This window comes from Aythya fuligula, chromosome 7 (assembly GCF_009819795.1).
Source record: "Aythya fuligula isolate bAytFul2 chromosome 7, bAytFul2.pri, whole genome shotgun sequence".
NCBI classification, from domain to species: domain Eukaryota; kingdom Metazoa; phylum Chordata; class Aves; order Anseriformes; family Anatidae; genus Aythya; species Aythya fuligula.
This window is the reverse complement of record NC_045565.1, coordinates 19,392,997-19,417,838: the sequence shown is the minus strand read 5'-3', so window position 1 is coordinate 19,417,838 and position 24,842 is coordinate 19,392,997. Positions and strand designations below refer to the sequence as shown.

The following is a 24,842-nucleotide window of genomic DNA, read 5'->3' as shown; positions in this document are numbered from 1 at the left end:
AAATTTTGAATTTCCGTGTACTTTTTAAATCTGGGCTACTGTTAAGAATGCAATCATAAGCAGATCAAACAAATTATATTTTTGTTCTTGTCAGTCACAGGGCATTATGTAAGTTTGACGTAAAGCATAATATTGGGTGCCTTTCAGGATGTAAATACATAATTTTTTTTCCATTTTAGTTCATCAAACCACCTGAAAAATCATTATATGCTCACACTCAAATGCTAATGATAGTACAGGTTATGTTTAGTAACCTGTTGTTTTCACAGGAGGTTCTGAGAATTTGCAATTTGTAAGGGACAAATTTGTAAGGCACCGTGAGAAGTGTTTCCTATAAAAGTAGCTTTGAGGGAATGTCAACACTGCACAGTTACCTCATTAAAACTGAAAAATGGCAGCTCCTCCAAAACTAAAATTTGAGAGGAAAAAACAACTGGGAAATGGCACAGAAAATATGATGAAACCCATCTCAGTGTTTATGTTCATTCTCTAAAAATTCTAACAAATGTTTATTTCTAGTGGTCTCTACAATATCTTTTAATTCAGTATTTCAGTGTGTTAGATGTGTCTGTAAGGTTTATTTGTAGCATGTTCCACGTTGTAAAACTTTAAAATTTGTTCAGTCTGAAGTTTACAAGTTGGGCTTGAGCTGTTTGTTTGTTTGTTTTTGGTAGGTCCTCTTTTGTCGTTTGACAGATGAGCAGCGTCAAGTCTATCAAAATTTCATTGACTCTAAAGAAGTCTACCAGATTCTCAGTGGAGACATGCAGGTTGGTATTAATTAAGGTTGATGACAGGTAGAGGTTGATGGATTAAGTCATGGATTGACCTCCACATTCTTTTAGCTGGATTCTGAACAGAAAGGAAAACATATTCATCTCAGTTCTGCTTTTGTGGATATTTGCTTTTTTTCCTAGAACTGTTTCATGGAATACATAGAGTAAGTGGTTCCTATGCAATGACGTGACCAGATAAAAGTAGGAATGGAATGGGCTTCAGGATATGTTTGTGGTCCTGGGAACAAATTAATGGCTTATTAGATGACCTGCAGTAGATAACTGTATGCATGCTTTCATCCAATTGCAAATGCAAAGCAAAGGAAGAGTAATTTGCCCTGAAAGTACACATCAGGTATGGGAACTTCTTGATGCAACAGTTGATGATTTCAGTCTTAGTATATACTAGAGCAAATAACAAGCATCCTTGTTATTGTCTTTGTAGTCACTTCAACATTGTTTGACTCAATCCTCACAACGTAGGTGTTGAAATTGCCGTGGCAAGGATGACAGCAGTAATAGAAATATAGTTTCAAATGCCTGCTGTTGCCTGTGTAAAAGGTCTGCTATTCCTTGTTATTCTTACATTTCATACATTTGGCCCATTTGACATTTGTACACGTGCAGTGGACGCTTTTCACTCCCATTTTAGCTGTAGGGCACAGATTTATTTTTTTGTAATAAGGATATTATTTTTGTTGTTGTTGTTGTTATAATGCATTATTTACTACATTTCCTTATCTTGTGAACTGTGAAGTCTTTTCTCCTCTCACCCTCAGTGACTTTAGCTAGTTGCATGGTCATTACAGCCATGTATATTGCAGTGCTAAACAAAGCAGATATTGACCTGACCCTTGTTTTGACTTTTTTTCCAGATCTTGCAATGGTACAGGGGACAAGTTTCGTTGAGTGGATAGCAATTTTAGTTATCACAATGAAAATTATTTTAAGGAGCTTGAGCTCCTTATATATAATAATGCCTTTAAGAGGCAGCTTGTACAAGACTATCTGCAGAAATTTGCTAAGGTGTTACAAAATAGGCTCTCATATTTGCTAGAGATTTGAAAATTTTTTACAGTGAATGTCAGTGTTATTGTTGGATGTTTTGTGATGACACCTGTGAATCCCAGCTGAAAAAACAAAACCCCATTGTTGTCCAGGTAGACCGTAGATTGTGTGCTGGCGTATCCAATTTTTAGTGATGGAAGATTGATTCTTTCAAACCTTTTTTTTTTATGAGTGCTCATTATATCAGATGAGTTAATAACACTTGTAATATTTTTGAATAAATAACTGAATAGAACTCTTCTAATATGGCATCAAAAGTGATGGTTTCCAGCATCATGTGTTTGTTTAAATGTGTTCACATATCTGTTCTTTGTTACCATGCATTCTGGTGGGCATGCTTCCTAGTAAGAACTTTAATACGTTACTTTAATAGAACAAACTTGATAGATTTTTTTTTTTTTTTTGAATAGGAGTAGTCTGACCATGAGCTATAGCTAGGGACTGCTTCTGCTAATGTGGAAATTGTTGCAGAATACACTTAACCTTGTCATCAGAATAAGTTCGCTGTTATGTATTTTCATTGACCTTCTCTTGTACTGCTTTTTCCCAAGAAGTTCTGTGATACAAGTGTTGGCATCCATTGGTCTCTCTAAAGAGCAAACCACTATTAAAAACACTCTTCTTGATGATGATTAGATGAATACATTATTTTTTTTCTTGTTCTTAGCCACAACTCACATAGCGACAAGTATTTGTCAAGGATTTTTTTTTCCTGTATTCTTTAGGTTTTCCCAGGACTAGTAGCTTTGAGGAAGATTTGCAACCACCCTGACCTCTTCTCTGGTGGTCCCAGGATTTTGAAGGACGTACCAGATGCTGAAGTGGAGGAAACAGATCAGTTTGGATTTTGGAAACGCTCTGGAAAAATGATAGTGGTAGAGTCTTTGCTGAAAATATGGCACAAGCAAGGTCATAGAGTGTTGTTTTTCACTCAGTCAAGACAAGTAAGAGGACCTAATTGTTTTTACTTTAGTTGTTAGTAAAACTGAAAAAGTGTGTGTTTCTTCCAATACGGCTTGTCATTAAAAACAGACTTGTTCTTTTATGGTGTCCTTCTAATAAAATTAATATTATGTTATTGGGGAAAAAAAAATGTAATGTCTTTGGAATAACTGGAGACCAGTTCCAAAGCTCATAAGCTTTACTGGAATGACAATGTTGTGGCAAGTGTTGCCCAAATTGAATATATTGGGCCAAAGCTTCAGTCAGTTGTACCCATACATGTAGAATACCAGACTGAAGCAGCGGTGATGTATTTATTGTCCCTTCTGCACAATTTCAGGATAGAACTGGTAGTCTGTTACATCTAATCCTGGGAATTGCATGTTTTGGGCCAGCATAACCTTCATTCATTTTCCCTGTATTTTCATGATTTTGTCTTGGTTCTGTGGATTCCCTGGAATGCTGCACCACTTACCTGGTTAAATTATCTTGAGACCACAGCTCATGGTTTCCCACACCAAATACAAACATTCCAGTCTTGTATTCAGCAATGAAATAACTATTCTTTTGTTTACCCCAATTGCATATGTTGATGAATTTTCTGCTCACTTTATATTCACAAGTTGTTGGTTATTTTTCTTGTTTATTTGATTGGCACTGTGATCAGTACTGGAAATTCTCATGACTTAATCAGAGTTGCAGTCTTCACATCTGGATTTCATTAACTTTTTTTTTTTTCCTATCACAACAGATGTTGCAGATCCTTGAAGCCTTTGTGAGAGACAGAAGCTATTCCTACCTCAGGATGGATGGCACCACAACAATAGCTTCCAGACAGCCCCTTATAACAAGATATAATGAGGTGAGATGTTGCATCCTATACGCTAATTAGTGTGCATAATATCTAGGCTTACCTTGAATTCTTGGCACTCCTTTTTGGTCTGTTTTTAGACTCATAATATTTTGAGTTGCAAGGGACCCACTAGGATCAAAAAACATTACTACTTCAAGTTTGAGACACAAAACTGGGGAGTTGAGTCAAATTAAACCACTTTCTTAGTGTAAGGGGAAAAGCGTCATCTTTTTTTTCATACAAGTTGTGTTTTCTGCTAAGAAAAAAGGAAGAAGAAAAAGGGTTGAAGGAAGGAAAAAGAATTTTTGTTGGGCAACAGTAAATTAAATCTAGATCAAACTACTTTTACTTGTCAAAAGAGATATTAAATAAATGAGGAAACTTACTCTTCTTCTTGTCTCCCTTTGGATTTTTGCAAATAATAATAATAAAAGAATCCAGGAAATAATGAAAATGATCTTGTGCTTTGGTAATTCTTTTAGTAATTTCTATCTTGCATTATAGGACAAATCCATATTTATTTTTCTTCTGACAACCCGTGTTGGTGGTATTGGAGTCAACCTAACTGGTGCTGACCGGGTTATTATTTATGATCCTGACTGGAATCCCAGTACAGACACACAGGTGAGTTTGGTCCATTGCATTCCATTTACCAGCTGAGTTGAAATAAAAGTGAAGATGATATGACATCTATAGTGTTAAAGCAGTATGTTGCTGCTCCCTAAGTTGCTGCTGCCAGCAATGGTCAATTAGGGGACAGCTCTACCTTATGATTGCTCTTGTGGCAAAGCCAATTTAAGCAGTTCCCACCACATCCCCTTTGTGCTGCTAGATCTTACCACTCTTCAGTACTGTCAATTCATATAATCAGAATTTAGCAAAACAAACAGTTGAAATGGACTGGAGGTTTTTGTATTTTTTTTTTTCCAAATAAATAAACAGACTAGATGTTTCTCAAGGAAGAGTATAACTGCTGTTGAACAGGCATGACTGTTTCTGGTGGCGATGTAGGGTAAGAAAAGGAGAACAAATAATATTGCTTAAATTGGGTTTGTCAATAAATAATGATATGTAGCTGTGTCCTTAGGAGAAGCTGCTTTTAAGCCAACACCTTAACGGAATTGTTGTTTATTTGATGATGCTATGAGACTCTACATTATCAGATCCCTTAACAGTATGCAGAGCTTACATGTTTGAGAGTTAAAAAAAGATTTCTGGTAGAAACCCTGCATAACTCTGAGATCTGCAAGTGTGCAGTCTGACCTGGAGCGGTCTGTTTTAGTGGTTGATTCAAGATGTTTGTTCAATAAAAGCTTTCAGTTGAGAAAAAGGAGCAAAATTCAAAGGAAATATATATAAGTAGATCTCTTTTGGAACAAGCCTGTGTAACGTATCTATCTGGGATATATACTTAGAACTCAGACGTGAGTTCTAATTTTAAGATACTAATTTATTCTTTGAGATTCCAAAATAGAACTCTTGGTACAATCGTATTCTTGTCTTTCTACATAGATAAGCTTTCTAAATTGTTTTCCTCTCCTTCTGAATTAGTTGTTTTAATGCTGTAGAAATACCATAACTATTAACTTTTTGAACTATTTGTTAAATGTCCAATCTAGGTTTGAAACAGTGGTATCCCGGGTGTCAAATACTTGTCTAGGAGGCTAATGTCTGGTAACCAAACCTTTTGGGTTTCAGGCTCGGGAGCGTGCTTGGAGAATAGGTCAAAAGAAACAAGTGACCGTGTACAGGCTTCTCACTGCAGGTACTATTGAAGAGAAGATATACCACAGGTCAGTCAAAATGATTCCTTGAATACAGCCCTGTGCTCAAGAAAATGTTTGCAGCTAATCTGAAGTTGTGTAACAGTTAAACACCTGTGTATGTGCTCACATGGAATGTAACCCCCAACTTTGGTCATGATAGTCATGGAAAACTTTAAAATTTCATCTGATAAATAGGCTTTAAATATTACACACACACTGATACTGCCTCTCTGGCTCCGAGACCCCTTGTAAATCTGTTCTAGCAGATGTGTCCCACCCATTTAGAATTCACTGTAAATTAGAGTATGAGGCATAGACTAGAAAAATGAGCTGCTTATTCAGAACATGAGAATTGATGAGTCTGAGGTGTAATTTGAAATCAACAAGTTTTTTGTTATCCATACGATACGTAAGAATGTATGCAGTATGCATGTGTGTTTGCTGTTCTTCAAGCCAATTTGATTTTATTCCCAAATTGTTCCAAAATGCAAGAATTAAACCCCCAGAACTGCCAATCGTATTTGTTATTTATTCCAAAATATGGCTAAAGCCTTAAAGTGCTTGCATTTCTGAATCAATTAAATCTTTTTGTTTGCTCTCCCGTTCAGCTTTCTCGGTAGTTAGCTTCACTCATATGAATTCCAAATGAACAACATACATGGGAGTCCTCTGGCTAGAACAGGAGTATCCTCTTTGAAAATGCAGATGAATGGAAAGCTCTAAATAATGAAGTACTGGCACTTATTGAGTTCATTTTTTTTCTCTGCTTTACCACATTGACACAAAGCATCCGCTGTTGGTTGGCTTGCATCCCTCTGGCATACATGTGTTTGAGCAACACTGACCACATCTAGGAAGTGGGTTCTAAGGGTCAGGACAGCCGTCAGAAATAAAATTAATTTCCAGACCAGTCAGTGGACTTCATGCTTTAAGCAAGTTGTCTTTTCCCCTTGCCTTGTTTCCCTGCTCGCAAATATGTGATCTCCCTTGCAGGAACCGATGAAGCTCAATTAATTCTGGAAAACTAAAAAGATGGGTGCACTACAGTACCTGGTACCTATGTTTGAACATAGTTTTTACCAGTTGGATTTTAAAATAGCTTCCCTGTTTAAGACCAGTAGAACTAAAACAAACGTTTTCTGAGAAGTGATTCCCATCCCTTCTTGGGGATGCATTTTTTTTGTTTGTTTTTTGTTTTGTTTTGTTTTTGTTTTTGTTTTGTTTGTTTGTTTTTGTTTGTAGAGGAAAACAATGCTCACTGTAATCAAAAGTTACATGGTATAAACATGGCATAAAAGTAGATCTACCAATACTAGCAGACTTTTTGCAGCTTAATTCCCCTCAGAATTTGTTTTGTTCAGTCCTCTATAAATGGGCTGTATTTTCTCTTCCTCGCAACCCCAATTCTGCTTTCTCTTTTCACTGGTTGTCATCCAGTCCTCACCATCAGACTGTGAACTACACTGCTGCTCTTGATCCCTTCAACCAACTGAACTATGAAAATGTCATTTTAACAAGAAATTGTTTTTCACTGAAAGAGCTTTTGGATAGCTTTATTGTGATATATGCAAGCTTTTCAATTTTAATGGACAAAAAAAAAAATCTAGCTGTGAAGTTATTTATTGCTTAGTTAATGGATGCCTCACAGGACATTTCAAGATGGTGGTTACCTGTTGTGTTATGGGATTGTTGTGAAACAGTAAATCCCCGTGTTTAACAATTTAGTTGGTTGTTTGAAAGTTACTAACTCAAGATTGTCTTTTGGAAACTAACATAATCTTCCCACTGCTTAATCATTCTGCAGGGTAACATTAGTGCTTATACAGTTTTCTTTTTAAGTACTATATTCAGTACTTAAACATAGCTAGACATTGTTTCATGTACAGAGTACTTTTTTTCTTTTTTTAGACAAATCTTCAAACAGTTTTTAACAAACAGAGTGCTGAAAGACCCTAAGCAGAGGCGCTTTTTCAAATCCAATGATCTTTATGAGCTTTTTACTCTGAGCAGCCCAGATGTGTCTCAGGGGACAGAAACAAGTGCAATTTTTGCAGGTACACTCTTTTCTAATCTCTTAAATAGGAAAAAAAATGTTTGAAGTATTTGATAAATTAATATCTATTTTATTCATCCCTCAGGTACTGGTTCAGATGTTCAAGTCCCAAAACACCAACTGAAACGGAAACATGAAAAGCCATCTGATGGTGACACTTCGAAAGGTGGTCTCCATCTTGGAAGAAGCAGCTCACCAAAGTACAGCAAGTCATCCAATTCCTACTCAACCAGCCACATGACAAATTCTTCTAAAGCAATAGAAACAAGTGAGGAAACCAAAGGAAATTTGGAAACCTTTAACCAAAATAGCTATGCAAAAGATAATGCACAGGCTGCTACTAATATAAATTCATTGAATAAAAACAAGGAGGAAAGCTTGGAAACAGATGACAAATGTATGTCCCAGTCATTGCCAGGTGATACGGGGTCTTCAGAGAATGCCAACTCTCTAAACGTCGTGGTTACTGATGAAATACATGGAGCAGCTAATGTAAATGTCGAGGGAGATTTTACCCTTGCATATAGTGCAGCTGGCTCTTGGGAAAAGCAGGTTGCTAAAACTGAAGATGGGCAATTGGACAATAATCATTATAAATGTACCTCAAAAACCAAGCATAAGGTGGATGTGCTGTCACATGAGAGCCACAAAGATAAGTCTAAGAAGAAACATCACAAAGATGCCAAGTTTGAAGGGGAGCGTATTCCTCATCTAGTGAAACAAAAGCGCTACAGAAAGGAGGACAGCGAAGAGAAGGAAGAAGATCCAAAGAAAAATGATGATTATGTCTTAGAGAAACTCTTCAAAAAATCAGGTAACTGTTCAACAGTGCCAGACTATTTAAACAGAGGTATACAAAGCCTATACAAGTGAGGAAGGGAGTCATTCTGTTACTGTGATTGTTAGAGTTACAATACAAAATGTACTGTATCTGTTCTGTTACTGTAGTGACGTTAAAATGTTCATTGTTGAAATGCTTAGGTTATAAATGTACTAATTACCTTGGCACAAACAGCCAGCCTTCCAGAAACTTTTGGATGTGAAAGTAATACAGTGGTTCTTCTGGAAATAAGCGTATAACCAACCTTCATTTAGACAAGAGTTTCACTTTTGTCTGTACTGTCCATAACAATAGAAATGATCAATTTACCCACATAATTGCTAAGTCTTTTGTGAATAATGACCTCATCAGCACACCAGAAGTGGTTTGCTGTCAAATTGATTGCTCAACTGATAGAAGGGGGGATCTCTTACTAGAAATGACTATACTGAAGTGCTGAATATAATCGATCTGAAAATGAAAAAAAAAAAAAAAAAAGTGATTGTGGCTTTCACTTAAATGGTAAATATTTAATTTTACAAATTAATGTGTAAATTAACAGGTGTCCTCCTTCACCTTTTTTTGTGTACTCTGTTTGCTAGGAGTGCACAGTGTTATGAAGCATGATGCCATTATAGAAGCTTCCAGTGCAGATTATGTGCTGGTAGAAGCAGAAGCAAACAGAGTGGCCCAGGATGCCCTGAGAGCTTTAAAAGTCTCTCGACAGCGATGTTTAGGAGCTGCTTCTGGTGTGCCAACCTGGACAGGCACAAGTGGTCTTTCAGGTGCACCAGCAGGAACAAAGTAAGTTCACTTCTTATGCTGCTTATCCAAAAATAGAAGAGTTCCTTAGAATGCTGTAGATTTAAAAAAATATATTTTTTTTTTGCACCTTGTATTTGTAGTACCATGCATCAACGTGGAGTTTCATTTTTATGTTTAATAAAAACAGAATGACATATTACAAAGCTAGGATGTCCATTCTAAAGTACAAAGAAAACATTCCTCTTGCATGGTAAGAGGGGAGAAAGGTTGGCATAACACTCTTAAGAACCCTATAATGCAAACCCAATCGGTGTCTTTGGCAAAAGAATATGAATCATTTTTAGAGAGATGTTTATGGAGTTAATTCTTTTGCATGTTTAGGAGTCGGTTTGGTCAAAAAAGAAACCTTATGCTGCTTTCTTCGCGTTCTACTTGTGTATCACCTGGGAGAAAGAATAAGGTAAGAGACTCAAGCTAGTATTCCTCTTCTGATAGCTGATATCTGTGAAGTTCTGATTCATGAAACAAATCTGATTCATAATGTAGGTGTGTGCCACATACCTATTTGTCACATGATTATGTAGTTCTATAATTTTTAGTCTCTCAAGAATGTGATTTTTCATTTTTTAATATAGCATCTTGATAAAGTCTAATCAAGTACAGCAAACTGCAGCATGCTCTGAGATGAGAACATACTCTTTGTTGTGTATTTCAGATGTGTAGTTTCTGTGTGCTCATGTGTTGTTTAAGTCTAAATTGCAGGCAGATTTTTGCTCAACAGATTCAGTGTATCTCAAAATCCATAGTCTGTATTTTTATTTGCAGGATGCGGATACAATAAAGAAAGAAAATGTAAAGAGTAGTAGTTCCAGTGCACACTTCGATGGCAAATCAGAAACAGGAGAATCATCATCCAGTGCATTAGAGTCTTCATCCTTATTAGCTAAGATGAGGGCAAGAAACCACCTTATTTTACCACAGAGGACAGAGAGTGAGGGAGATGAGAATCTTCATCAAGCACCCACTCCAGCTGCAGTTTCAACAGAATACGATGAATTGCTGGTGGATGTGCGGAACTTCATAGCATTCCAGGCCCGTGTGGATGGTGAGGCTAGTACTCAGGAAATACTGCAGGAATTTGACTCCAAACTGCCTGCAGCACAGTCTTGCGTCTTTAGAGAACTTCTCCGCAATCTCTGCACCTTCCATAGAAGCCCTAACGGTGAGGGTGTCTGGAGACTGAAGCCAGAATTCCGCTGACCTCTGTCAAGAGAAAGGCACCTGTCTGCGCTTGGCCAACACTCTGCTTTCAGAGACTTGGTGTTTGTCTCTTGAGATGAGGAATTCTTTCATGTTTGTGATTTAATAGTTGACTTGAACAGACAGCGAACCAGCATTCATTGCAGGCTTAAAGCTGGCTTCATTTCTGATTTAAGCTGTTTATATGAAAGTGCCACCTACCTCATAGGTGAAATGATACAAAATATCAGCACCTTTTCTTTAAAAGAAATCTTAATATAAATAGGATGAAGAACACCTACTGATATTTTACTGCAATAAAAACCATGGATGTTGCCATGGGCTATAAGACTTTTATTTGATTTCTGTGAAATTCCAAGAACTGCTTTCTCAATTTTCTATATATTACTTGAGTAGTCATTAGGCACATACTGTACCATCCAAATTAAATAAATAAATAGTGGTCAGCATGAGAGATTCACTTGTACTGACAAAGTTATCTAAATCACTAAGAAGCTTTCATTCCTAGTGAAAATTTGCTCTTAATGTTGCTGCTTTCATTGTTGCCAGCATCTAACTAATGTGTGTAACTTATATCACTAATTAACTTGGAAAATATTTTTTTTTTTTGCCACAGAGGTTTAATCACAAAAATTGAAAGTCTAGAAAGATATTGAGATCACTGAAAGTTGCTAATTATGGAAAACTGATTAGATTATGGAAAACTCATTTATCCCATAGTCATTGATTTGGTCACAGTCCTGTACACAGTTAACAGTTGCTCAGTACAATAATTCTTACCAGTGGGGTAACAGTAACTATTGTGTTTGTCAGGGGTTGTGGACTAATAATTGAGATGCCATGAAATGTTTGCAGGTCTCATTGTAATTGACACTGAAAATTTTCAAATTCTCTGTTAGCACTTAGTCTTTATCAAAGTACAAGATTGTGAAATGTTATTTGGTCAGAGAGGGAATGATTTCACTATATTTTGCTGCACATAATCACTTGTGGTTAGACAGAGTCATAATAGTAGTGTACACAGAAGTCACAGGTCATACCTTTCTGTAGATAGGGAAAAATCTTGGTCTTCCTGCCAGTCAGACAAGCTCTAAGTCAGTGCCTGTTTTTTTCCAAGGAAGAAAAAAGTGGATTACTTGTGGCAAACCCAAGTACTATGCTGGGTCTGTGTTCAGAGTGCTGGTGTGCTAGGTGAAAAAATCTTGAGGGGAAAAAAAAAATTATGAGAGCAAAATGGTCTTATTTTTGCAGCAACATTAAACTACTGTATGATTTAAACTAGCAACAGTTAAATGTGCCTAATGTCCTTCCTGTCCCTAAACTATTGAGAAAAGGCAAACCTGAGTAACCTTTATTTTATTTTGTACAGTATGAAATTATCTTGTTTATTTCAAGTACAAATATTGAAAAGTGAACAGTGAAGCAGGAGTACAAATTGGGTTCTTTTGTACTAAAGAAAGGCAGTCTTTAAGATACTTCAATGGCTTTTCTTCTTTTTACTCTGTGTTAAAGGTTCTGTGAATATTTGTAAAAAAAAAAAAAAAAAAAAAAAAAAAAAGTGGCCCCTCACTGTTTCACTGTTGGTTATCTTTTCATAGATTGGGATTGGAGAGGACAGATGGTAGAAGAGTCTGCTTTTTTTCCTCATGGTATTTGAAAGTAGGACTTGCACCTTTTCCTGACATCTTTTTCTGTTTCCATTTATATTTATTTATATTATTTCTTTCAGGGAAAGATGAAACCAAGAATCTAGGTTGCAATCACAAAACAGAAAATGCTTAGAAAATTGTATATCTTTGAGATCCATGACTTAAAATGGATTAGTAAAAGAGTAAAACCAACCCATTCTTGCTGTTCTCTCCAAAGCTACAGTTGGGGGATTCCAGTTGGATTTGTGTAACATTCCTCCACACACACACGCATCCTTATCCATGTCCCAGGAACAATCCAGGAATTCTGCTGACAAAGCTGCTGTTGTCACCTTAGTTGTCAGTTCTGGTGTCCTGTTTTATTTACTACTTTCAGTCTTAAAGACAGTTTCTGTACTAAGGAGAGTTTGGAACTTGTTACTGATGATCTGTTGATGTAAATGGACTTGCATGTGCTTTTATAAATCCTTTGGCTTTTATGGACTTATTAAAAAAAAGCAAAAGCAAAAATCTGTTCCAGAAGTCTTCGTGTGTTGTGGGGAGGATGGAGTGGGGGAGACATCTTTTCCTGCAGTGTGGCTCTGTGGCTAAATGATTCTAATTATCTTTAAGTACAATTCCATTTTTCATACAACTTCAAATTATGCATCCTAGCAACTAGATTTTTCCAGTACTAGTGGATATTTAAAAGACTGAATTAATATTGGTATAATACTCAATATGTGTATTTTTAAGTGATTCATTAAAAAAAAAAAAAGTGTAAGATTAAAGGTCTACAGACTGATTTTTAGGTGAAAGTTGTTCTGCAATAGCTGAGGCACATTTACAGTAGAAGAGTTGTTTTGAATAATCCTCCTTTTATTCCAGAATAGATGTTTTATCTCTTTTGTTATTTCTTTAATTTACCTGCATAACATGAATTCCCTTCATACCTTTAAAGAAGATCTGAAGCAGGTCCTGACTAATGATGATGTAGTCAATGCATTTACCATCAAATAGTTTATAAATATGGAATATTTTCAAAAGCTTGTATTTCAACCTTTTCAGTTTCCACTTATTCAATGCTGCACTCAGTAGTTTTTACTTTATTTGTGTTACAATTTTTCTTACCTCAACAAAAACGAGACAAAGATCAAAATACAGACATTAATTTAGGAATGAAGTTGAAATCATTAAATCTTTTTAAGGAAAGCCATTTCAGCATGCAACAGCATAATCTTCAGAAACAAACGAACAAAAAAAGCTACACTACGAGGAACTACTGAAAATTTATTTCCTGTTAAGACACTAAAAGCCGCTATGCACCATGGTACTCCAAAATTGTCATGCATTTGCATGCATGACATGTCATGCCAATGTAGATAATGTGACTTACTACCCACACAGCTCAGCAGGGGAAAAATAAATAAAAAGCTAGAAAGCTAAATAGCAAAAACTTGGATTGTTCCATAAGCAGTTGTGGGGACTGTGTACACAATTTCCTGGATAAAATATTCCACATCGGTATCTCAACAACAAAAGTTAAACCTTTAATTATTCTCCTTCGTATTTTAAGCCAAAAGTATTTGTAAGGTAGGTGAGCTCTAGTGGTTTTTTATGATGTTTTGCTTACCTTTCTTTCAAGCATTTATTCTCATTTTTTCATCCTTTTGCTGAACAGTTGAGTGGGTTGACCGTTCTTTCTTGGTGTAAGAATTCTTGGTGTAAGAATTAAATTCTGACCTGGTGATTCTACTGAAGATTATAGGTGGTTGACTTATGTACAAAAATGCCCCACAGAAATGTTAGCAATTTTTGCCAACAGAAATTAGTTAGCAAAATTGCCAACAGAAATGTTAGCGAGATGCCAAATGCATAGGAGGATAAAAATGGTAATTAAAAATGAAGGAGAGTATTTTTAAATACTTAACTTAGTGCTCTCTCAGCCTCTTCTTGGAAGGCTACACCATGTAGAGGACTGAGTCTACTACAGCTAATAGATGTTATCCTCGCAAGTAAAGTGGATACATGATTGAAATGATCATTGTTAATTTTTCTCTAATTTCTGTGTGCTCATGGATACTGCTGCATGGAAAGGACAATTACAGGTGAGTTGTGTTCCTGGAAAGAGAGCCTGTTGCACAAGTTTTTTTGTTTGTTTGTTTTCAGGAAGAATAATCACAGAGACTCCATTTTTGGCTGAACTCCAGATACAGTTTGCAGTGTTTGATGTTTTTCAAAAAAAAAAAAAAAAAAAAAAAAAAAAGATAGGTGATGGCATTGATTTTGGTAGCCATTTGAAGGCACTTTCATGTCTTGGTTTCCTATTCTTGGTAATTGCAGCATAGTTAAAGCTAAGTAGGAAGTACTCTTGGTCATACTGATGTTCGTCTGCAGTTGAAGCAGGGTGTGTGTGTGTGTGTGTGTTATTTACCTGTTAACTCTGATGGTGAATGAATACTGCCAGGATCAATAATTCCCCATTATTAGTATGTAAGGTAAAAAAATAAAACTTTAGGAGGGAGAATGTTTGGCATTTGCTAAGATTGCGCAGACATAAGATCTGTTCAGTAAACCATTATACTGTTGTAAAACTGAAAACAAGAAAGGAATCCTAGTAACAGCATTGGTGGAGAGGTAGGGAATTTTCCAATGTATTTTAAAATACTACACACTGAGATCCTTTTATATGAGATCTTTTTATTGGTATCTTTAAAAAAAATAAATCACACTTTCTCAGTGGAGAAAAAAAAATGTCCAGGCAGGCATCATACAAGTAGAAAAAGCAGTGTGAAAGTTATTGTTACACGTTGTGTCCTTCAGGGAAAGCTGTCACAGGAAACAGCATTTGTGCAATTAATTTCACAAGTCTTTCAGAAAACAGCAACTTACATTTTTTCAAAATGGTAACACTTTGCTCCAACATCTAGCATGATGCAGTTTCTCATGCTGATTGAAGCTGTGCTTTCTCAGATGATATGTAATGATGGTGAAAAGATGAGGTGTTAAGAGACCCTGTAGAAACTTTATCCAAACTTGGCTTACTCCCGCCAAGAAATTACTTCAACCATCAGGAAAATCTAGGAAGGAATAAAGTTTGGTAGCATAGTCACTAAGATGGTTTAAAATGTGGCGTAATCTGGTTTTGTAGGAGCAGGAGATCTGGATTCTACCGCTATAAACTGCCAAGTGACTTTGGATGAGATATTTTACTGCCTGCTGCATTGGCTTCATCTGATTGATGCAGTCTTTAGGGGAAGGCAAGACATTTTTCACATGCTTTGGAAATGCTTCAGGAAATGGTCACAGAGTACAAAGAAGTCCTAGCTGGAATAACAAAGGTAATATGGCATCTTATTGTCTGGATCATGAATTCAGCAACTGCAGTTTACACAAAACTATCATACAAAATGCTGACAGTACAGTTTTTGGAGGGCTTGAGTAGGACACATGCCTTGGAGTCAGGATGTGCTGGCAAGTCCGCACTTGGGAGCTTTTCTCCCCCTTGGGAGAGGTATTTATATATTAGATACATGGCAAAACCTCTCTGCTACTTAGGTCCATTTATAATTTCCCCGTTCCAACATTCAAGCTAAATGCTGAATGCACACTTACTGACTCAGTGGCTCTCTCCATCTATCCATTCCTCAAGGGACTGCTATTCTAGGCTCTGAGGTGACGTCAGCGCTCCTACTTCACACGGTATCGCTGATGTGGTACAGTTCCGTTCCTTAGCTGACACTGAGAAGATGAAGTTTTCCTTAGTAATCCTAAACTTTGGTTGGTGGTCCTGGTTTTGCTCCTCCGCTAAGATCAGAAGGAAAGGGGAGTCTAAACCCATTCACACAAAGGTCATTCCCCTTTTCTTTTCAAAATGGGTCTAAAGCAGCTGCTATGAAGCAAGTAAAACACCTTGGCGTTCCTGCTCCCTGCCTGCAAAAGCCACAAGGAGGACTGCAGTGCATTACGCTATGCTCAGGGAATGGAAAATTACCCTTTTTATCCAGAAAGAAGAGATTATTGTGAGTCACTAAACCAGGAACTAAAGAACGTGGACAGAGAAGTGTCAGGCAGCTGTGCTGAGAAAAATACAACTTTCAAGCTGTTCTATCCACTAGTTATGAAAATTAAATACTGGTAGCTTGAGTGGGAGGAGGGAGTATATTCAGAGCTGAGTTCTTCATTTCTGGATGGCAGGATTGGACTTGCATTTAAATCCAAACTTGCTAAGGCTCTGAAATATGCAATGAAGACTTCTGAGAAAACTTTGCTCTGCCCACTAACAATACACAGGATAACCATGCTGTTTCAGTACTGACGTCCCATATTAATTGTAATGTCATCAAAGATGAAACAACAGGCCACATAATAAATCCCACTGCTCTTACCCATAAACTGTGCCTGAAAGTCAGACAATTTTGAACTCTGCAGACCCTCCAAGCTGTTTATCCAGTCACTTGAGAGAGGGAGAAGGCAAAACAATGCCAATGCTGAAATCTTTAGAGAATCCACCTATAATTTTGTCATCAACTATCTATCATAGTTCCCTACAGATTCCCCACTTTTCCCAGGCTCCCAGAGCCACACTGCTCACAACATGTAAGCTGAGAGAACGTACTATTTTTATGATACAGTATAGGGAGGTTGAAGCCTTGCACTAATTGCAAACTAGTATGTAGTATCATCAGTGGAGCTATGACCAACTCCTCTATAAGGCTTACATAAGTGGTGAGTCACACAGTCTTACGAAAGAATAGGGAGCGAGGCTTTCATTATGTTGTTTGCCTAATCAGAAATGTGAAAATAAAAGAACACAGCACTCAGTGGGTTATCTTTGGCTAACAGTAGGCTGGAATTTCTGCAGTTGCACTACTATGATTGAGGCATTTCATTGTTTGTGGTCCCAGCTTATATTAAACAGAGAGAATTTTTTCATAAATCTTTGCCTCTAGGGCAGAGTTAAGGTTGTTTGGGAACCCTAGCTATGCGTTTCCAGGCATTAATGTCTAGAAGCAGCACCACGGGAGTAGAAATGGAGGTACATGCCTAGGGAGGATACTAGGAGTAAATGAAGAGGCCCAAGGGCAGGGTAGGGTTTGTGAGGATGAGCATGTAAAGAAGCAGTGGAGTGGAAGCTCAACTATTAGGATGACTGAAAAACGGTCTAGTGATGATTTCTAGTCTTTTTTCCGTGTTCTCAGGCAAGTAGCTGCAATTTCAACCACCCCTGCTGTTACCCATGAGCCGAGATACCTACAGACCACAGAAGACAACTGGAGAGTTCTGAGGATGGAAGTTGGCCGTAGCTTTTCGTGCAGCAACAGCACTCTTTAAACTGGTCTGATTAACCCACTGCAGCTTCTCATTTTCTGCTGTCAGCCCTCTGCACTTCATGTGGTGAACTGGACCAGCAAGCTGGTCTCCTGGTAGAAAATAAATAAATAAATAAATAAATAAAGCATAGCAACAATAACTATCCATTTTTTTTTTCCAAACATTTGGATGCAGCAATAGCTGGAGACTGGAAGGAGTGACAGCAGGAAGGAGGCCAGAGCTTAAGAGCCACACCACGAAGTGGCTCAGGAGCTTCAGAGCACCAAAAGGCGAGCGTAGCAGAGCTGTTTGAACAGTCCAGGCTGTAACTCTTTTATTATTATTATTTTAACTGGGTAATTCGGGAGTGGGTGGGGAGCCCAATTAGCGCAGCTACGGCCTCTTTGACACCTCCTTCCCCCGTGGGCCCAGATGCTTGCTCAGTGCCAGCACTCCCGTCCCACGTAGCCTAAGCAGGGGAGGCCGGGCCTCTCCACCTGCCCCATGCCCTTCTTCTCCTTTCTGCCTGGAAGGGGAGCAATGGCCCTGGCGGCTCAACCAGGACCGGCAGCGCAGGGCGAGCCCTCAGCGAGGTAAAATCGCCCCGGGGCGGGCGCTGGGCGGGCTCGGGCTGCCCGTGCCGAGGGCGGGGGGGAAGCAGCGCTGCGGGCGGGCGGCCTTCCGCCGCTACCGCCCCCGGGGCCGTGCCCCGCGGAGCCGTTCGGGGCCTCGACGGCCCGGGCGAGGCGTGGGGCCCGTCCGCCGGCCATGGCGGGCCCTCGGCCGTGGCTGGGCTTGGCCTGGCTGCTGGGCTTGGCGACGGCGAGCGCCCTGCCCCTGGGCGCCGGCCCGCGGGACGAGGTGCTGGCGGCGGCGCTGCAGCGGCTGCGGGAGGTCTTCGACATCGAGGAGCTGCCCCCCGACGTGCTGCCCCGCAAGAAGCCGCCGCAGTTCATGGTGGATCTCTTCAACAAGGTGGCCGACGCCAACGGCATCACCCGCGCCCCCGGCCTGCTGGAGGGCGACGTGGTGCGGAGTTTCGAGGACCGAGGGGGGCCGGGGGCGCCGGGGGGCGGCGGGGCCGTGGCCCGAGGGGCGCCCTGGGAAGGGTCTAGCGAGGTGCGGCTGCACCAGCAGCGCTTCTACTTCGACATCAGCGCCATCGAGAGGGGCGAGCAGATGCTGAAGGCCGAGTTCCGAGTGTTCAAGCTGAAGAGGAAGCGGGTGGCCAGGTCCGAGGGGCAGCACTTCTGCAAAGTAAGTGTGGAGGCGACCGGCCGCTTACGTGTTCACATGGGTTTTTGTCGTTAATGGTACTGGAAGAAAACGAGAAAGGGACGGCGAGCGAAACCACTTACTGCATAAACCTAATTTATTTTTATTAGATTATTGTCTTCAGTCCACGTTGATGCTTTCTCTTTGCCTCAAGCATGTGAAGAAGTAGCTACAGGGGTTTGGCTTGGCGCTGTTCTGGCCTTTTGTCCCTGTGGCAGTCAGCTATCCCTAAAGATGCCGTTGTCAGACCTATCTCAAACCACACCATGCTTTTCTGGGATTAGGTATTTTGAAATTCACATGGAAATTTGACTGCTTGCCTTTTATAATACTGCTACTACTCAGAGCAGTATAAGATTCATGGGAAGATAGGGTTTTACAGAGGACTCTGACAGTGAGTGTATCTGTACCTTTGGCAAAGGGCAAATTCAGACGTTCTGCAAACCTGAGGGCCAAGGTGCAGAGTAAGGGAAGATTTTACAGTATCAGATGTTCAAAAGAGAAATGGGATAATCAGGTTCTTCTTCTGTAGTGTCAAACATTCCAGTAATTGCTTTAAACAGTCCAGTGTCCTGCCTCTGTACACACCTCAAAGTATGTGCATCCACTGATACTTGTTTTTCTGTTGAATTGTCTAACGAGAACTTTTTGGTATGATGTGACAAAAAACGTGTAATCTTGATCCTTCTTGATTTGCTGTAAAAACAACTACTGTCACCTCTTATTGTGATATTTTATTGTTCTTTTCAAGGTGGAATTGTATGAACTCTTGGAGGGTGGAAGTCAGCCACAAAAAAAACATCTCATTGCATCAAGATTATTGTCTCTGTACACAGAAGGCTGGGAAGTATTCAACGTCACGCAGACAGTAAGCAGAGATTTCTGTCATCCATTTTTAGTTCTAAATCATCTGCTACAGCAGCAGTCAGCTCATAACTCCAGCATTGCCTTCAGTGCTGGGTTCTGTGCTCAATTCAAACTGAAGGACAGCAGCAGGGGGGATGCTTTCTTTCTGTCTACACTCAAAAGCACATGTGGTGCTGCCTGGATTAAAGAAGTGTTCATTTGCTGCTAGCACCACAGACATGATGAGAATTGAGTAACCCAAACCTGGTCAATAGGAGGGACATCAGGCCAAACACGTGTCAGTGTGATTAAAGCATCTTAGTCCTTAGGCTGTCAGAGATGGCATTGATTGTGGGGTAAGAGTAGGTTTTAATTTCTTTTCTTTTCTTTTCTTTTTTTTTTTAATCCTTGTCAAATTATTGTAGAGCAGAAGTGCAGTGTACTTTAATATTGTATTTCTGGAATTTATCATGCTTTTATGTTTTTGTTTTAACTTTTTCTGAAGAATTCAGTAATTGCTAGTTTGAAGATTTATATATATCCTTAAGCTATATCAGTATTTAAATGCTTTTCCATAGCAAAAAACACAAACAAGGTTTAAAACAGTTTCTCAGGTTTAATTCTGTACTCTGACCATGGTTTTAGTTGCCTAAGCTTTATAATCAGACTGAACAGCATGCTAGGATGATTCATTTGAGTTGCATCTTACTTCGTAATAGCTTTTCTTGAGAATGGCCTGGCCTTATCTATTAGGCTGTAACTGTAGCATTTAGATGAATTAGATGAAGTTAATTTGCTTGATTTCTTCAAATGCCATGTTTGTGTTAAGATTTAAATGAGTTTTAATTGTATGAAAAGTCTGGAAAGTTCATATTATTCTGTTATTAAGATTACTAGGGAAAATAAGGTTCTGGCTAAAGTCAGAGGATTTATTTCAATGTTAATTTTAACTTCTAGACTCATCTATTCAGTAGTAAATTTCCCTAAAATTAATTATTTTCATATAAATGCAGCTATGGAGAATGTATATGGTATTTTTAAATGCTGAATTATTGGTTTAAATATTTAACTCGATTCAGCCTTTACTATACAGTTACCTCACTTACATGATAATATATGTTCTTACACTCCCATAGCCTGTTCCCTTTTCTTAATACAAATGATCCTTAATCATAATGCGGTAGTAAGATTATTGAAACAATATTTTCTCATTTTGTTTTCATTACCAGGTTTCCAAGTGGGTCGGAAACAGAAACTCCAACCATGGCTTTTTGATAACTGCAACGCATACATTCAGCAATAAAATTGAGCACAACCTGGTTACATTTGCAAAGAGCCAGGGCAATTTGCAGGAGAGCAGAAATGCTCTCCTTGTCCTCTTCACCAACAGTAATAAACGAAGGTCCTCCAGCTTTGTACCCTCTTCCACAAGTAAGTTCACTCTGTTTCAGTATATGAGCTGTTATCGACTGTTACCTTCTGTTGCCTCATGTATACCACATCTCAGTATTTATGCTCAGGGTTGAGCCTGGTGGAAGTTTATCTTTATCACTGATCAGAGTTTGCTTTGATAATTCTTGCTTGTAGTTCACCTGACATAACTTTTAAGTCAACTCTACTCAAAGAAGTTGTGTTTTCAGGAAATACTCAAAGCCTAGAGGGAGCTTGGTTTATTTTGTTTGTAGAGAAGTGGGAGTTCTTGCTCTTTTATAATCATTATTTATTTTACCTTTGTGGTGAAGTTTGCACGAAAATTGTAGTTTTTAGCTTAGGCTGAAAAAACTCATTGACCTGGAAAACTGTGAAAATGCTGGTAAAGCAACTGTTAGACAGTTATTAAGTGCAGTTTTCAAGGATAGAAGAGGTTGTTAGGTAAGCAATTTAAACCTTTCTGTCCTTGGCTTGGTTTTTAAGCACCTATTTAACTTCATTGACTAATTAGCATTGTGACTAAGGGCTTTTTTTCATCAAAGACAACACCCTCATCCCTTCAATTACAAAACACTAGTCTTACCTCTCCCGCTGGTCTTCTAGTAAAACCATCTAAGGCTGTGTTTTATAGTCTGAGATAAATGCGAGGAGCAAAAGCTGGAAGGAGGAGGAAAAAAAAACTATTCTCTTTTGGGTTTGGAGGGTCTGTTTGGTAAATCATCACATTTGCTCATCAAAAAGAAAGTAGGTAGGACTTGTGTCAACATTAAGAACTAGATGGTGAAACAGATACCAAAAAGAAATAGGCTGGCCTGTTCTTTTTTGTTTTCAACAGGAAATTATTGTAGTGCAATTCTAAATCCCAATGTAATCAATATCACCCTCTGTTGTATGTGATACTATGCCAGAATCGAAAAACCGATTACTATTTTTCAGTGAGAAAACTCTGTAAACCTACCTGTTGTTTGTGATCAGTGCATCTACAAAGATTTGTTCTAGCAGCCTATATGTCAGTGGTTTTCAGCCTGTGTTTATGGGTCTTGAGGTCACCATGAATATTTATCAGGGGTTCTCAGAAGATACCTTAAGAAAGCAAACCAGTTGTCATGGAGCTACATTCTCTAGCAGAGTTCTGTAAGCCTAGTTTTATTTTTTCAGATCTGAAAATGGAAGAAAAAAGATTTTCAAAAATACTGCCTTACAGAAAAGCAGTGTTTTGCAAGTGTGTGGGTAGTTACTGGGAGAACACCAGAGAGAGAAAACACCTGTGATCTCCACCCTTTGTTATCACTTCTAACCACGTGTGATGTAGGAGTAGCCATACAAAGGCCATTAATGCCATTCTGACCACAGATAGCCCTGAAAGGGGCCTGTGGAGTTTAGAGAATATAAACTTCAGTAAGCTTTTATGTTTCTGTTGAATTGAGGCCTTTTAGGCCACAAAAGGAACAAAGATTCGGCAGTTTCTGAAATGTGTCTGAAGTGGCAATTGAATACACACATCTTCCAGTACTTTCACAATTGGTATCATTTTAAAATCTGCTCTGAAGACCTTGATGTAAATTTCTGAAATAGATTTTCTTGCAGAATGCTGTGCTTAAACAATAAATGAACTTACTGTGAAAAAGATTAACACACAACTTCCTTTCTGAACCAGAGCTGAACCCTGCCAAAGATGACGCTTTGTTAGGTGTGCCTCATGAATCTCAGATCATTGGAAACAGCAATGCAAGCAGGAGCAGGGGACCTCGGGCTGCAGCAGTGTCTTCCACCAAAAGCCATGTAACAGCATGTCATCGAAGGGAACTCTACGTTGACTTCCATGCTATTGGCTGGTCAGGATGGATTATTTACCCAAGTGGATACAATGCATTTTACTGCAGAGGATCTTGTCTTTTCCCTTTGGGGGAAAGTCAAAACGCAACAAACCATGCCACTGTGCAGTCCATAGTCCATACACTTAAACTGTCTCAAGATGTCAGCACACCTTGCTGTGTTCCGGATGAACTGAAATCCCTCAATCTCCTCTACTTTGATGACAAAGAGAATGTGGTCCTTAAAAATTACAAAGACATGGTGGCGACAAGGTGTGGTTGTCATTAACAGAACTTTTTTTGTTACATATTTGGCATGCACTTGGATTCAGTGTCCCATTTGCCACTGAAGATACCAAGGTAAATGGTGTTTCAGATTATGGGACGTGAGAGCCGGAAGCTCACAAGTGCTTCAAACCCTCCTTTTCTCTCCGTGGCAGTGCAGAAAGGAGTTTAATACTGGCTTTCCAAGAGCTATCAGCTTCCAGTGAGTATGCTGACCTGCAGGGAAAGCTCTGTGCCTGTAAACCAGAGGGAACTATTAGAAACAAAAAATTGCTATGTGAAAGAGTCCAAACACATTAAGAGAGTATTCAAGTTAAGATCCTATTCTATATGTTGAGGCCCTGAATATCCTAAGTAGGTATGTTAGCCTGCCTCAATCCACTGTGGAGGTGCAAGTCTCTTAGTAACACAACCGTATTTAGCTTTGGCTGTTCATGATCCAGTGGAGATGTATGTTCCTGCACAGAACTTTGAGGATAAGTATTTGCCCAGAGCTAACCTCAGAGGCCTTTTCTGAGTAATGCATAAACTACAGATGGTAATGCACTTCTTCCCCCTTTTCCATCTGCAGTTCTGCCAACTGCAGGGACCTCCTTGTAAGTCCTTCTGGGACTTGCTAGTGCTAGGTAATCCAAGGGAAACAGGTCAGTATATATCTGGGCATCAGCAAACTTGGCTTCTGACTCAGTGCTGCAGCTCTGTATGATGGAGGGTCAGCCAGTCCCATTCTGAGTCAAAATTCTTCCACCATGGTTTGCTGTGGCTGTTAGGCTCTCTGGCAGCAGAGGCTGCCCTTGAGTGTGCGTTGTACAGTGAGTGGCTGTACAATGGGGTCCTAAGCTTGGGCTGGAACTGCCCTAGTTCAGTTGGATTGGAAAAAAAAAAAAAAAAAAAAGACCAAACTTTGTAGGTCTGAGAACATGCTGGGTGCCGCCCTGGTCCTGTGCCAAAGGCAAGTTTGATGGAACATACTCAGCTGATTCCCTTCCATTCTTCCTCAGAGCATAGGACACAGGCTTAGAAGGGGTTCCCTGAGGTCTTCAAGTCTTGCTACTACTTAATGCAGGCAAACAAGCAGCCTGTTGCAGTTCTTCAGTCAACTCATTGAGTTGTAACTTATGCCTGTTCAAGCTTCTTGTCTCTATTAATCCTTGACGGAGGCCGACATCTCACAGAACTTGGATAGAAACTTCATGGAGAATATTTTTACTCCAATGTGGTACAAGTTAAAAAAATAATAACATAAAAAATATTTATGTAAGTGTTTTTTCTTTCTGTAAATACTGATGTCTGTAATTAAGAAAATTATTTTATTAAAAAAAATACTTGGTGTATATTAACTTAATCTGTAATACAAAACATTAATTTTCAAATAAAATTATGCAGTGTAACATTGCATTTGTGTGTGTGTGTCTATGCTGTATTTGAACCACCTTCCCAAAGTTATGAATCAAATACTTTGCCAGAAGAGAGGATGTTCTCAGCGGCCTCAATGGACACTGAATGAAGACTTCGGTCTCCATGTCAGGAGCAGAACGAATAAGCAGAATGGAAGCATTTTGCTTCAGGCAGGATCCAGTAGTTATTTCTGAAGAGAAATTTGTGTTGGAGCTTCTTGTAATTTTCACTTTAGTTAGGTGCAGAGATTAAAGCTCTTCAGGGTTCTTCACATGTGGTGTGCCTTAAGCAGGTCTTGACCTTCATACCTTCAGATGCTTTCAATTTTCTTGGTCTGTAAGACCTTATTTGTGGGTATGTTGTGATACCTTGTGATGCCTTTATTAACATTTCAGTAAGTTAGAAAGCTAAGATGAAATAAATTCACAGATTATAATATATGTATGTGAAGGCTGTACCCAGTATGTGTAGACTAGGCATGTACTTACCAGAACTATAGCCTGGAATGGGTGGGATAGGGAGCCCTGAGCGAGACAAGAATTTAGAAAG

At 38.9% G+C, this 24,842-nt stretch overlaps 2 protein-coding genes across 2 annotated transcripts in view; both read left to right on the top strand.

The window, feature by feature from the left end:
* The window catches only part of ERCC6 (ERCC excision repair 6, chromatin remodeling factor), a 48,215-nt gene extending 35,753 nt beyond the window's left edge, over nucleotides 1-12,462 (top strand). The window contains exons 12-21 of the mRNA XM_032191269.1: nucleotides 675-770; nucleotides 2,570-2,788; nucleotides 3,538-3,648; nucleotides 4,144-4,263; nucleotides 5,338-5,432; nucleotides 7,314-7,459; nucleotides 7,544-8,272; nucleotides 8,881-9,082; nucleotides 9,425-9,503; nucleotides 9,869-12,462. Coding sequence (XP_032047160.1) covers nucleotides 675-770; nucleotides 2,570-2,788; nucleotides 3,538-3,648; nucleotides 4,144-4,263; nucleotides 5,338-5,432; nucleotides 7,314-7,459; nucleotides 7,544-8,272; nucleotides 8,881-9,082; nucleotides 9,425-9,503; nucleotides 9,869-10,303 — 2,232 coding nt within the window. The 3' untranslated portion in view covers nucleotides 10,304-12,462. The remainder of the gene's footprint in view (nucleotides 1-674; nucleotides 771-2,569; nucleotides 2,789-3,537; nucleotides 3,649-4,143; nucleotides 4,264-5,337; nucleotides 5,433-7,313; nucleotides 7,460-7,543; nucleotides 8,273-8,880; nucleotides 9,083-9,424; nucleotides 9,504-9,868) is intronic.
* Nucleotides 12,463-18,012: 5,550 nt separating this feature from the next.
* Nucleotides 18,013-22,899, top strand: LOC116491316 (bone morphogenetic protein 2-like). Its single transcript, XM_032191180.1, has 5 exons — nucleotides 18,013-18,327; nucleotides 18,379-18,501; nucleotides 19,271-19,387; nucleotides 20,595-20,796; nucleotides 22,454-22,899. The coding sequence occupies exons 1-5, from the start codon at nucleotides 18,013-18,015 to the stop codon at nucleotides 22,897-22,899; spliced, it is 1,203 nt and encodes a 400-aa protein (XP_032047071.1).
* The last annotated feature ends 1,943 nt before the right edge of the window (nucleotides 22,900-24,842 follow it).